The 14815-nt window shown below is 54.0% G+C and overlaps 1 protein-coding gene across 2 annotated transcripts in view; it reads right to left on the bottom strand.

Moving 5' to 3' along the window:
• The window catches only part of NAV1 (neuron navigator 1), a 213658-nt gene that overhangs the window by 64530 nt on the left and 134313 nt on the right, over positions 1-14815 (bottom strand). The window contains exon 1 of one of the 2 annotated variants that reach the window (XM_040985432.1): positions 4857-5064. The exons of the other annotated variant lie outside the window; for it this stretch is intronic. Coding sequence (XP_040841366.1) covers positions 4857-4909 — 53 coding nt within the window. The 5' untranslated portion in view covers positions 4910-5064. Of the gene's footprint in view, positions 1-4856; positions 5065-14815 lie in introns of those variants that run through there. 2 annotated transcript variants of the gene reach the window in all.

Here is a 14815-nt window from a genome sequence, read left to right as displayed (position 1 = left end):
CCAGACAACTGGCTTTGACCTGGTCTAACCCTGGCCATGTGGGCATTTGAGGAGTGAACCAGTGGAAGAGAGCTCTGTCTCTCCTCCTCTTTCTGTCACTCTTTCAAATAAAAAAATAAAAAACAAAAAAACCTTAAACAAACAAACAGGCAATTCCCTTGTAGAATGGAACTTCATTAGCAGCTCTCCTCCAGAGAAAATTAGCATCTCAAAGGGGAGCTACGGGATGCCCCAGCCTGAGAAGATATCAGTTCCAGATCAGAAAGGAGTGATAACAGGGCCAGAGGCTGCCACAGAATCCCATGGATGCAAAACGCTGCGCCCTATACGGTTACAGATTTTAGAATACTATTTTAGAGACATTGCGAATGCTTGCACAGGTGTTACCAGCTAACATTCAAACATTTCAAAACCTGAAATCTGCAGTGCTGCAAAAGACCTCTTTGAGTGCCAACAGTCAGTGCGCACCTCAGGTTCCCACACTGTCAAATGATCACATCACTGGCAGCCCGTCAGGGTGGCAGGAGTAGTACCCAAGGGGATCCCTGACAGAGCAGTTCCACAACTTCCCTCTGCTCCTTACTTTAGGATACTCCAGCCAGGGCTCAGCTGGCAGCTGCACCTGCACTTGCAGCATCTGAAACCAGTTCATGGGGAAATCTGGCACTCTCCGCTAGTGCAGGGGCCTCCTGCCTATGCACAGTACCTGGGGTACAAGTGGCCAGGTGGGCATCCATGTGTGTGACATGCACAGTGGGGGGCTTGCAGGTTCTTTCCTTGTCCTTTCTCCCACAATAAGTCACTGGCATCTGTGATGCAGATTTTCTCAGATGTAAATGTTTAACAACGCCCGCCCAAGGATGGGACATTTCTAGGAAGCGCCTGAAGTATCGAGAGACAATCAGGCAGACCTGGAGTCTCCACCTGCATATTCTCCAAGTGGCTGAATTCTGTTTGAACAGCAAATGCGAGGGCATCTGTCACTCTATGAACTTGAGATGACATGGACACCCGGGGACACCCAGGTTGAAGGGAAATGAGATGGAGATAGGGTCAAAGGGGGACAGTGGCTCTGAGTGAAGGAAGCACTCTTAGAGGGCTCAGCATGGAGTCGGCTGAGGCAGGATCTACCAGATGACACACAAGATTCTCTCTTGCTGTTCAAGAGAGTACTTGTTCCTCTGGAAAACTCTCATCTTCCCTTCAATACCCAGTGAAAACACCACCTCCTCTGTGGAATCGTCCATGACCAGGCAGGCTACGGCTTCTCCCTGCTTGATCTCCACCCCTAAACCCATGTATTGTGTACTCTGCCAGACGGCGTCCTCCTGCACCAGCCCTCAAGTATTTCTCACAATTGGAACTCAAGTGTTTATGTGTGCGTTAACTTTTCCTTATCTGTTCCCACAGTATGTCTACAAGCTTCCAGAATGCGGGGGCTGCCTTGTGGCTCACTCTATGCTTGGCATCTGGAAGGCACTGCAGTTTGCTGAATGGATGGATGGATGGATGAATGAACAAGCACATAAATGTAAACCCTTTGCAGCTCTGTTTCATTGGTACCCAGGAGAGCAGCTGGCACAGCACTGGCACCTAGTAAAGGTTGACTGAATTTATGGTTGCTTTAATTAAAAAAAAAAAGAAATTTTAGAAGTAGTCTATTCTTATGCAAACTGCCACCAAAAATAGGATGCAAAATATGCCATTCCAATTAGCCCAATTTTGGACTGAATAGAAATCTGAAGATGGGTAACTACAAATTTAAGTAAAAATCAAGATGTATTCTAAGCCGAGGCCTGACAGGCAGTAGATGGAGGGCTGGGAGGAAGTATAGGCGTGTGGGGGGTGCTCGTTGGGTGGGTGGGGGGACAGGGAACTCACCTGGTCAGCATTTAATTTCTAAAAGCTCACACATAAAGTGCTGCCCTCCCACCAGCCCCACTCTTCCCATGTTTTCCCTGCATCCCTGAAAGTGGACAAGCCAAAAGTCCTAAGCATTTTACAGGGAAGAAGTGAGTGGAAAGCAAGCCCTGAAATGTCTTAAATATAACAAGCAGTGCAGAAAGCTCCCTGCTCTGCTCAGCTGACCCCAGCTTGGCCATCTTCCCACTGCTACCTCTAAGCCTTCCCTGAGGTCTCCAGCTAGCCTCAGCACCTACATCCTTAGGATCCAAAATTCCCAGGGCTGGAACAATGTCCTTAAGGAGTGGCTAGTGGTTGGCTTTGGAGTCTTGATAAAATCCACCTCACGACCTTAGCTATGCTTCCTTATTTCCCTGCTCCAGTTTCTTCACCTGAGAAATGGGACTGTAAGAAAACATCTATCATGTGGCTGCTATGGAGGCAGACAGCTGCTTACAAAGCACTGGGCACAGGCAGTATTACAGGGCTCTGCATGAGTGAGAGACGGCCACCGGCCCCACTGTTGGACACACTTCTCACCCTGGGCCAAAGACAAGGGCCTCGCACAGGCAAGCTAAGCAGGTCAGCAAGCACTGTGCCCGCCTGGCCTGACAATCCTCTAATGAGAAGTAGCTCTCTGGCTCTCACAAGGGCCAAGAGGGTGCCAAGTGGAACTCTCCACCAGGAAGTTCCTGTCTTATCAGCTGATGTGGTTGATGTATGCAGTAGGAAGGTTTTGCCTCCCTGCCCACACATACCTCCCCACCCAGCTGAAACTCAGAGTCCTTGGCTGGAGGGCTAAATGGGGTCCAAGCCAGCTTGGGGGAACCTTTGCGTAGGCTGGAGAAGGGTATGTGTGGTGCTTATGGGGACAGCCTTCCTGGGCAATGCAATATTCCTGAGCATCAGCTTGAAGGCAGTGCAGGCACGGGGCTGGGATGGGGGTGTTGGGAAGTTGCTCTGGGGGCTATCTGGGGACCAGTCAGTCAGTCACACCCTCCGCTCACAACCCACCAGAGTTGCTTTTCTGGAGCTGGGGGTGGGGTGGGGGCAGGAAGGGGAGGGAACTGAGCCTGCAGAGAAAATGTTTCTTTGACCTGGGAGGGGGGTAGGAGGGACCTCAGTCAAACACATTTGCAAGGCATGATTTGAGGAGTCCTGGAACCCAGACTTCTTAGCTCTTCCTCTGTAATTGCACCCAGCTTCGTTAACTCTTGTGCTTGAGGTGTGACAATCTGAGAACTTTACCACACTGGGTATGTCCCATTGCCCACCAGCAGCATTGGGCCTGGGGTTCTTGGGCGTGGATGGGCTCCAGCTCCAGCCCGGCAGGCAGCAGCTGGGGTAGGTGTAACCTGACCTGCTCTGGTCCATAGGTCCCGCCCCAACACACCTGCCAGGTGAAGAGCTGAAAGACTCTTCTGCAGCTGGGGGGGCGGGGGTGGAGTGCAAGAATAAAACTCTAGGGAATGCAAAGCCAGGTTCCCCTGGAGGTTGGGGTGGGGCCCGGGAATGTGGACCTTAAAGAAAGGGTGGGGCAGGCTCTGTCAGCAGGCTGTGATGGGCTCAGAATGGGAGTGGGGGCATTTTCACACCTCCAAACCAGGGGAGGCCAGGAAAGAACACAGGCAAATGCAGGGAGCCAAGAGCATCTCCCCAGGAATACCCTGCATGGACCCAGAGAGACCCCAACTGGGGTGGAGGGTGGGGGAAGGAGAAGCACAGGCTGCACTGACCTCTGCTGAAGTGAGAGAAGTCCCAAGATAGATCTTCTCTTTCTGAGCCTCTTCCTCTTATGGGACACACACCAAACTCAGCCACTGTTGCAAACTGACCACAGGGGCCCTAGGCACCTTCTAGAAAAACTGCTGAGCTGCAGTACACTGGGCACTAGTCTGGAGCCAGCAGGATCCTGGTGCTCAAGGGCCTCCCAGGTCCCTGGGACAGAAGGTGCCTCTCTCCCTAAAACCACCCCGCCCTGTCCCGCCCACTTCTCTATTCCTAACCCAGGCCTTTATGTGCGGGGAGTGGGGGGGGTGTGAGGGGGGGATGGGGGTGGAGGGTATTTCTCTGCAGAGGACCTGGGCCAGAGGAGCATGCGCTGGCAGCACACAGCGGCTGGGGGCCCAGGCCCTCTCTCACCTCCACCTTCCCATGGCAGGAGGCTGGGGGGTGGGGGGGGAAGGAGTGTGGACGCTGGATAGAGAGCCAGGTTGGGGGACAGGATTGCTTCCCAAGGAAACTGAAAGCCCCAATCCTGCTTTCCAGGCTGCTGGGGTTTCCTGACCCTACCTGGGAAGTGCAGTTTCTAAGTCTGTGGAAGGTCCCGGGCAGGCTGTGGCCACCTCACTTCCCCAGCCCCAAGGCAACCCGGGGCATCACCCTTGCCTTCCCAGGACTTTTCCTGGGAGACTCCCTCTAGTAGGACTCCAACCAGGCGGCACCCTCCCTTCCCCAGCTCTCACCCTGTCTTTCCCAGCCTCTTGCCACCCCAGGATGGCCCTAGAGGTCAGGGAGTCCCTAGGCTGAGCTTCCCTCTAGGGCTGCAGACCCTCCTCCACCCACCAGCCTGGTCCCCGAGGATCCCTGAAATCCCTAGGCTCCACACACTGCAGCAATCATTAAGTTCAATCAAGTTGTACCATTGTCTCAGCCCCACCTGTGTCTCCCTGGAGCTCTAAGCCCTCTGCGGACCCACCTCTACCCCCTCGCCCTTCAGCCCTGCCCTGATGGCCAGCAAGTCGAATGCTGGGGACCAGAAGGCTTGGGTGGCGATGGTGCTGCTGGTGGCGGCAGTGGCGCTCCTCCCTCTGATGGAAAAACCGGTGATGCCAAGACCCTCCTTCTTGCGGACCCCACATCCACCACCCCAGAGGCTGCAGCTATGGAGTTGGAGACCGGCACCTTGTGGCCCCCAAGTACCCGCAGTCAGGCCCGGGCCAGGGGGTGCTTACCTGCAGGGGAAATTTCCTGTCCTTCCCGACCTGGGCAGAGCCAGATGAAGCATCTTCCCCGGCTCAGATGGCCATCCGCGGGCCAGGCACCCAGCACCCCACGGGACCACCCTGGCCTGGCACTCGGCGCACACCCACAAAGGTACTAGCCACAGGCCACGCGGAGGCCAGAAACCCAGCCCTCACCGGCCCTCCGCTTGCTTTTCTCTCCACCACCCAGGCTCTGACTTAAGGCTCCAGCTGTACTTAAAGTGACAGTGCCCTATTTTCCCGCCACTGACTTCTGTCCCAAACCCTGGTGATGCAGGCTGCCTGCGGGCTCTTTAAGGCCCAAAGCAGGTAGACAAAGAGCCACCGCAGCCTCCACTGCTCCGGAGACAGTGGCTTCAGAAGCCCAGAGCTGCTGGAGAGGGCTGGTGGCTTAGACCTCCACGAGGGTTGCTCCAGAGTTAACCCCTGCAATACCAGCTGTGGCCCTTGGCTTGTGTGCATGATGCCCAGAGCAGAAGAGGGCATGAGCAGCCAGGCACTGTCAGCTCCCTTATTGGGGCTGTGCACTTGTGGGCTTCAGGATAGGGAGGCCCAGGCAGAATCAAACCCATAGAGAGCCTCCTTCTGGCCCCTTCCTAGACCTTTAGGCATTAATCAGAATTAGAGCAAGGGGTTCAGTGCACTGCAGTGCATTGTGGAGGGCTGTGCAGGATGAAGGTCAGACAGGGTACAGCTTACCAGAAGCTGGCTCAGAACAGCTGTGGAGGCAGGGCAGGTAAGATGGCACAAACCCCTCTACCCTGCCCTGGAGAGCCCCAGCCTCAGGGGATGGGGCCCACATTATCCGAGCACAGACTGGATGAAAGGTGTGCTCGCTCTGCCGCTCTGCCAGGGAGGCTGTGGAGCAGAAATGGGGCGGGAAGGTGAGGGGCAGAGCAGTTCTAAGCATGCAAGGGTCTGCATTTTCCTCCAGGAGGAATCTACAGTTGTGTTGGAAGCATAGGTTTTAATGAACGGTTAAAAAAAAAAATTAGAAAGCGGGATACAGTGGCAGGGCCTCCCCTCCAGAGTCCTCCTGGGAATTTCAGCTCCCTGTTCTGCAAAGAAAGAAGGGACAATCCCTCCCCAAAACCCGCACTTTTGTCCTCATTCCTAAGTGTTTCTGGTTGGTCCCAATCCCACTGAAAATGGCACAACTGGGAAAACTTCATCACAGAAATGGACCATGCACATCTGCTTTTTTTGCAGCAACAAAACAACATTAATTCTTTCTTTTTACAGTGCGGGCATCTTGCGTGGCTGCAGACCCCTGCAATCCCATCTGGTGTGCCTGGCCTCTAGTCCTGGCTCCATCTCTGCTCCTACGCTCAAGTTCCCTGTACCCAATGTGGGAGGCCCTGGATCGAGTCTCCAGCTCCCAGAAAGCTCCAGCTTTCGCCTAACCTGCACTGTCTGTTGCAGGCATTTGAGGAGTAAACCAGCAGATGGAGGTGGTTTTTTTTTTTTTCCCTCTCTGCTCCATGTGACTAAGTTACACACAACACCCCAGGTCAAGCACCTTTTTAGCCTCCTGGGTTGGTTTTCACAGCTGTCAAACTAGAGGAGACTCCCACTCCTCCTGAGACATCTCTCGTCCCCCATCCGTGCAGAGACCTACAAGGTGCTTTGATCCCCAGGAATTACCCTCTCCCCTCAAGCCCATCTACCACAAGCCATGGACCTGGGACAGCTGCAAACTTCAGGCGGGGAGGTGGGGCACACCTCTGTCTTGGGTTTAGGACCTCGCCCATGAAGCTGTGAATTGTTCCCACATATTCCTAATCTGCTCCCATCAAAGTGGAGTGAAGGGCCAGACCAACCCCTGGGATACTTTCTGCACTCCTGACTGCTTGGGTGGTGATTCAGGGCAGACTTGCAGCTCCCAGGCTCTTCCTGCCTGGTCTCCAGGCAGGCTGGCTGTGGGCAGCTGAGTGAGGCAGGTGGACCTTTATTCTCCACCTTGGTCCAGCCTGGAGTGCCTGGATGGAGACGCCCCTCATCTGGATCTCCTGGCTCAAGTGATGTCAGGGAGGGCAGGGCAGTGTGCTCCCCAGTGGGAGGGGGTATCTGTCCACAGCTGTGCAGAGCAGCTGCAGAGGCATCTGGGGAATGCTTATGGGACACAGAAGGGATTCTCATTAGCAGGATCTGGCATGGAATCCCAGCTCTGCCTCAGCCAGGGGATTCCAGCAGCAGGGCGTCTGACCCAGAGCTAGCTCTTGGGGCTGCCTGGAAGACATAAGGGCAGGTAGAGGGAACTGGGAAATGGACTACACTTCTACAGCCGTGCCTGGGGGCCCATGTGGCTCTCAGCCTCCACCTGTAGCTTAGCGCAGAGAATGGAAGGGTGCCCAGCAGGTTCTGCCCCCTACTCCTCCTTGGGCTCCAGGCTTGAGCTGCTGGAAGGCAGCAGAGTCCCACAGACCCACCTCCATGTTTGTCCCTGTTTCCTCCTGAACAGGAGATGTGGGGCCATGGTGAAGTCTACTCTCCTATGTGGTGAGGGGTCAGAATGAACTTTTCTGGAGCCCAGGGCAGGGCGTGAGAGTCGGGGCTGTTTTCAACACCCAGGTCAAGGCTCTCTGCATAACCAGACGGTGGCATGAACGAGAGAGGTGGTCTGGGAGAGCTTCCCTGGTAAGCAGCCCAGCTCCACAAGTGACAAGCCCGCCACGGGACTTTTGCAGAATTAGGGGGACAGGGTGGTGTAGTCACCTGATCCTGGGGGTGGAGGTGTGTGGAGAATACAAGGGCAGCTGTAAGCACTTCTTTCTGGGCAGAGCAGGCTGAAGGGGTGGAGGCAGCTGATATCTGCGCACACACACACACACACACACACACACACACACACACACACACACAGTGAGGACAGGAAAGAGGGATAGGAGAGGCAGGTTCGTGTGAGAAGGTGGGAGTGCTGAGCTTCCATGCCCCTGGGTCTGTAACATCTGAGTGGATTTTTACAAGGGGAAAACTGAGGTACAGAAACACCAGGAAATGTCTGCAGTAGCAGAGGGCAGACCCCAGACTCATGTATGAGGCCCCTTGGCTGGACTCTGTGTGTCTGTGAAGGGGAGGGTGTCCCTTTGACCTGCTCCCCACAAGGACGTTTGGAGCGGCCTGACCTCAGGCTAACCGTCTTCTCAGCCAAAATTTCACTCCTGCAATGGTGACAGCCATTCTTCGTGGGGACACTTGCCTGAGCCCTGGACAGTAGCCTCAGAGGCTGGCGTGGTTGGTTAGGGTGCGGCATGGGAAGGGGAAGGAAGAGAGAGAGAGAGACACAGAGAGAGAGAGACTGACTTGATAAGCACTTAGATGCGGTGAACTCTAGTGCCACGTGCCATAGTGGCCTGGGGTCCAATGTCATTGGTCCGCGACTGACCACATCCTTAAATCCTTGCGGAGCCCCCAAAATCAGCCCCTTGACAAGACCAGGGTTCAAGGACAGTGTCCACTTCCCTGCCCCGTGACTGGCCCTGGTTCATTCTCTCTCCCATCGATGACACAGCTCTCAGTTCCTACCTAGAAAATCCCCTGCCCCGACCCCAAGTCTGGACCCCTCTTGGCCCCAAACCCCTCCACACCCAGTCCAGGCTGAGCTGGCAACCTTAAGATAAAAAGCCTTTTACAGCTCAGGGATGGGAAAAAAGAGCAATGAGAGCCCCAAGGAGGAACCAGGGAGGAGGGAAGGGAGTGGGGCTCAGCCAATGAACTCTTTCCATTCAGTGAAGGTCAACGCCCCACCAAAAAACCCCAAAAAACAAAAAAAAACAAACAAACAAAAAACAAACCGGGGAACCCTTCTGCTGTGACCTGGGCGAGAGGGTCTGGAAATATCCCTCCTGGCTTCTGCATAGCAAAAGTTTCTACTGCACTTGGAAGTGGGTGATGTCATCCTACTTTCAATTTGATCTAAAGCAAGGCAGGTCTTGCTAAACTGCTTTAAATAGGGGAAGAGAGGAGCCTAAGATACTTCAGCCCAAGCTTGGAAGACAGGACGAGAGAGAGAAAGAGAGAGACGAGAGAGAAAGGAAGAGAGAGAAAAACATTAGCATCCACTGGCTCACATTTCACACAGAAGCGAAGGCTGGGGTAGTCTGGGGTTGAAGCCAAGAAGCAGGAACTCAAAAACTTGGTCCGTCACCACACCTGCTGGGGTCTTGCATTAACAGGAAGCTGGAATAAGGAGCTAGAGCGAAGGGTGTGGGGTATGGATCAATCACAAGGTCAGTGGCCGTACCTAGTGGGTTACTTAGCCTCTCAGCAACTCCTGGGCTCACCAGGGCTCCTGTGTAAGGGCCTGGCCAGCTTCTTCCCTGCCCACACCCAGTTGCCACCTCCTTCACCAACCTCCAGGTCCCTGGGAGGCGGCACCAGGCAGCCTGAAGCAGACCCAGATTACATGGTCGGAGAACCTGCCGGAGGGAGCCCAACAGGACAGCTGGAATCTCATTTGCACAGAGGAGGGAGGAAGTGAAGGGCAGACAGGTGGGCACATAGCTCTAGAGACCTACATGCAGCACACACAGGGTCCTTTCAACTAGCTGGTGGCACCAGTTCTTGCCACCTTCTCCTGTGGGGTGGTGTAGGGCTCAGGCAGAAAAGTTTTGGAAGTAGGTGGCAGAGACACAGCTGAGGTGGCTCCCTGAGCCAGCTGCAGGAGGGGTCCTGCAGGCCTTTGAGGAGACTCCCTTCCCACCACGGTCCTCCCAGCTGGAAGCCAGCTGAAGAGCTCCCACTGAGAGCCAGCTCTGAGCAGTTCAGTGCCAGACCAGTATCCTCTCCCACCATCCATGTATCAGCATCTTTGCACGGTCCCAAGAACAAAGGATAATGAAAAGGAAGATGGGGAGGGGAGGAGAATGAGAGGGGCTGCTTCTGCAATCAGTGCTTGGGGGCGGTGGTCTCAGGGAGGATTCCTGAGTGTACCTCAAGAGACCCCCCACACAAGGAGCAACCGTCTCAGAACAACCTAAGCACCTGGGACCCCAACCTGCAGCATGAATTTCTGGGAAGCAATGACAAAGCTTCATGTCATCGCCTGAGAATGTACCACTAACCTGAACCCTTCTCCCTACATCCTTCCAGCTCTACATCCTGGAGCGGTCCACACCTGTTCCTGTCTGACATCCCTGGGGTTCCTTCTCACAGCAGCCACAGCCGCTCTGTGGATTAGATCAGATCGTGCCACCTCCTCCCTGAAGTCCTCCGGGAGGACTGGCTCTTACCTGAAGCCCTTCTTTACCTGGTCTTCGGCCATCTCCTGGCCTCATTTCCTACCACCCTCCCTCTTTACCCTGGTTCACACACACTGAACCTCCAGGCCTTTGCACATACTTTCCTATTTGTCAGGATGGCCCCGTCCCGGGCTACCTGCATAATTTCTGAAGAAGCCTATCTCTCTTACCCTCAGCCTGCTTTATTTGTTCTGTTTACATAGCACCTCCTAACCATTTGCCATATTCATTTTTGTACACAAGTCTATTTTTCTCTTGTATCTGCAGTGTTGGCATACAGCAGGTGCTCTCCAAGTACTTACTGAATATAGCAGCCAAAAGCTTTGGCTGTGAGTGGCCATCTTCTTGTCTGCAATGATGAGACTGAAGCACAAGGCAATCGGGGAGTAAATGGTGAACTGGAAATTAGTAACTAAAGGGCCAGAGGGACTCCAGACTGTTCCCTCTATGGGCTGCACTGCCTCCCAGGAATAGGAAACTAACCAAACATTGCTGGAGACAGATGAGATTGGGTGGCCGTTGTCGGACACAATTCAGGGGCACCTGCTCAGTGTTGAGAAGGATAGCATCTCTTGGCTGGAACGTCTCAGGAGGAGCTCCTTGCTTTGGCTGAATACAGAGAATAGAGAACATCTGGGGGAAGTTGGCTTCAGTGTGAGCCCAGGACAGCTGGCTCTCCCCCAGAGCCCACGTGCAAGAGGCTTGTGGCTTGGAAAAGGGCAGTGACTGCCAGATAAGCTGTGTTCCTCCTCTCCCAACAGCATTCGGCAGAATGTTCAGCAGCCCTGGGAATGCCCGAGGCTAGACGTCCCACCACCCATGCCTGTCCACACAGCCGCAAACACAAAGATAGTGTCATTCCTGAAATGTCCCCCTTGTCATCAAGCCCTGAGGGTCCAGACACAAGCCTGTATTGGAAGCAGAGAAAGAGATGGAAAGAGACAGCTGGCAAGAGGAGGGGCCAGGGACAGAAGCCACAAGAGGTTGAGGTGAGCAGTCAGCAACTGGGGTCAACAACCTGCCTGCTCCCAGCCAGGGATGCCTCGCAGAAAAGGCACAAGATAGAGCCCTTTTAGGATAAGCTGGTCAACGAAGGAGGGGTGGGCTGGTGAGCACATACTTGCCCTGCTAGGCTGAGCACAGGGGGGGTCTCCTCTGCACCTCTCAGATGCTCGGAGTACCCAATGGCTGCTGCCTGCCCTGTGTGCCCACAATCTCAATGGACTGCCCTCCGGCACACACAGCCTCTTTGTATCCTGGGTGCCTGGCTGGGGCTTTGTCTCTCATTGCCACTCTTTGGCGTGCACATCACGAGCGCACTGGCTCTGTGTGTCAGTGGCATAGTCTCCCTGCCACTGCCCAACCCCAGCAGTCTTACTGACTTTCTCTGAGACCCTGTCCTGTGCATGTTTGGTGACTGCTGGTATGTCTCCTGGGGAGCTACCGGCCTTGGGTCTCTCTCGCCTGGCTTTTCCCTTTCTGTCTATTTGTGCACATCTATCTGTGCTTACTTCCACTGTACCCTGAGCCGACTCAGTCTGCAGCCTTGTGGGGCAGCCCTGTACATAGCTCCCTGTCCCCTGCCCAGCCTGCTGACCTTTCTTCAGCTGTACTGAATGCTCTTTTGCTGCCCAGCCAGCGACATCTGAGCACCCAGAGCTCAGCACTGGTCTCTGCAAAGCACCCCCAAGGACAGCTCAGCCTTTGAGCCACAGTCAGACAAGGACTTGTATTCATGTGAGTTGGGCTAGCTTCTGTTGCCCATAGCTCAGAGCACTTGGCTGTGGCCATTCTGTAGTTCCCTTAAGCAACAATTCCTCCCAGAAGACACAGGGGGTCACTTAGGGGCACTCCAGGAGGAGGCGTTCAGTGGCCACTCAGCAGCAGCAAGACTGAAAATGTAGGCTGTCAGGTGCTGGGGGAATCGCTGTTCTTCGGAGGGTCTTGGGTGGATGGCATAATACCCCCTGCTCCCCTAACCTGTTCCCAGGCTTCCTGCTGCACCAGCCAGGCAGTGGTCACCTGGGAAGAACACAGGACATGGAAGTCAGAAGTCTGGGTCCTGCCTAGTCCATTCAGACAAGTCCCAATTTCCTCCCTTGTAAATAGAGAAAAGAATGTGTACTTCACGGTATGGTTAAAATTGAAGAAAAGAATGCCATATTACTGCTGTGTAAACCATACGTGCGATGCAACAGTTAGAGAATCAGGAAAGCACCCATTAGTACGGCACGATTCAGCTCCAGGCTGACCCAGCAGCAGACAGCACTGGAACAAGGGAGGAGGGAGACTTGGCAAAGCCGAGTAAATGATTTGGGCATCGTCGCCCAGGCAGGAGCCTCCTCCCACCCTTAGACAGCCTCTGTTGGTTTTCTAGGAACCAACTGAGAGGAGGGAGGAAGGGAGGTGACATTTACTGGGCTCCTACTGCATACCAATGGCATTGCACAAGCTATCTCCTTACATCCCAACAACAACCCTCCCCAGTCCCTGTTCCCATTCAGACGGGATAAACAGCCTTCCAAGAGCCTTCAGGCTGGGACCTGGACCCATGCCGGTTATGTCTTCACACTGGGGCTCTTCCTGTGGCGTTTGGCTGCATGGGACTACCAGGTGATATGCAACCCCAGGCAGCCATGATAGGACATGAAGTCTGTGGGAAAGAGGAGGACAGGCAAGAGCAGGCAAAAAGAGAACAGGTAATGGGGGAAGCCACACCCATTCAACGGCATCTTCCATGCTTCATCCGCCCCAGTTGTCACAGAGACTGCATGTCACTGCTCTCAGCGGAAGCTCTAGCAGCCTGATTGTAGGTTACTAGGACACCCAGAGGAGGGGCCACCCCTTAGTTGGCATTGGTTGCCATGGCAACTAGCATCCATCCAGCAGCTCCCCCTGGAATACCTGGCTTGTTCGAACCTTCCACCAACCTTTTTAGATCTGAACAGATGTAGGATACAGATTAACCCTGTACTGGCTGAGGAGACTGCTTTCTATGTTATTGGAGAAAATGAGCAGTGTGAGTCCAGGCCGTTCTGCAGCCACCCCTCCCCACTCCCTGCTTTCCCTTCTTCCGTCCTTCCCAATGAATGGCAGGGGTGTCCCAGTTAGGCTTTTTCTGCTGTCAGTGCTCACAGACCCATCCAGTGGCAATACTGTAGGCACCTGAGATTTGGCACCTACCAGTGCCCCTGGACCCTGCCTTCAGCAGAGACTGAATGGGAGGACGGGAGCGTGAAGGTTACTGAAGGTATACTGTCCTTGCCCTTGGGCAGAGCAGGTGTACTCCATGGCCTCTTCCACAAACCCCGAGCCTGCAGGCGTCTGCAGCAGGAACCTACTCAAGAGCACACCTTGTGCAGGCCGCCTTCTCTTCCCCGATTCATCCCACTCCCCAACAGTGCCTCTGCGACCGCTGCCCAAATACACCATTTGCACACAAATCCTTGAGATCTGCTTCCACGGGTATCCGGCTGCTATGGCTGATGTTGTGTTGGAAACTTAGTCACCAATATAACAGTGGTAAGAGACAGGACCTTTGAATGGATTGATGCTGGGATTACAGCAGTGGGTTGCTTGCTGTGGGAGTGAGTTCCCATTACAGGGTAAGTTGGGGGTGAGGGGTTGGCATTGTGTTCCAGTTAAGCTGTGGCTTGTGGCACCAGTGTTCCCTATTGGAGAGCTGGTTTGAGTCCTGGCTTCTCCACTTCTAATCCAGCTTCCTGCTAAAGTATCTGGGCAGGCAGAGGAAAATGGCCCAAGTCCTTGGGTCCCTGGTATCCACATGAAGGGAGTCCTGGCTCCTGGCTTTGTCCCAGCCTAGATCTGGTTGGTGTGGCCATTTGAAGAGCAAATCAGCAAACAGAATCTCTCTATCTTTTCCTCTCTCTCCCTGTTTCTCTGTGATCCTGCTTTTTCAAATAAATAACATCTTGTATAAGGAAAGCGAGGAGTGTGGTCTCCCTCTCCTTTGTGCACATGCATGCTCTCTTGTCCTTCCACCTGCCACCATGGGGTAACGCAGCAAATAAGCTCTGACCAGAGGCAAGGGAATTCTGCTCATGGCAAATGGCCAGGTTGTGATATTCTGCTGCAACAGTACAAATGGGGCGAAGGCTTCAGCTCGGGGCACTCTTTGTACCTGGGCAACATATGCTCCACTGAGGGACCAATGGCCCAATGAGCCACATCATGGCAGGAACAGGGTTGTGGCCGCTTGTGTGATTCTGTACTATTTGCTCAACCACATGCTGAATTCATTCCCAGGTCCCAGACCACAGCTGGGCACCATTTGCCGCATGAGGACACTGCACAAACAGATCAGAACAAATTCGTGTTGCCTGGCAAACAACTTGGCTTGTCATCTCCCAGTAAGCCTGGGAAACGTCCCTTCCAAGCAGGAAGGTGAGCATACACTTTTCCAAACACCATTTCACCATTCAGAAGGGGCATGTGACAGCCAAGGTCATCAACTTGCTGATATCCGTTGTCAAATAGCTAATGGACTTCTGCTGAACACCTCCACTATCTCAGGTAAACATACCAGCTAATTAACCCTCATCTTCCAGTTGAGTCTGTCTTACTGTCCATGGGCTAAGAATGGTCACATGTTGAAATCTGTGGGAACTAAAACAGCAGGAGGTGATGACAACAGAAGAGCCAGGATCCAAGCCCAGGCAGCATGTCTGC

The sequence above is a fragment of the Ochotona curzoniae genome, unplaced genomic scaffold (assembly GCF_017591425.1).
Source record: "Ochotona curzoniae isolate NIBS_2020 unplaced genomic scaffold, NIBS_Ocur_1.0 contig_430, whole genome shotgun sequence".
Classification (NCBI taxonomy): Eukaryota; Metazoa; Chordata; class Mammalia; order Lagomorpha; family Ochotonidae; genus Ochotona; species Ochotona curzoniae.
The sequence above is the reverse complement of the archived record's forward strand: the minus strand, read 5'-3'. Positions and strand labels throughout refer to the sequence as shown.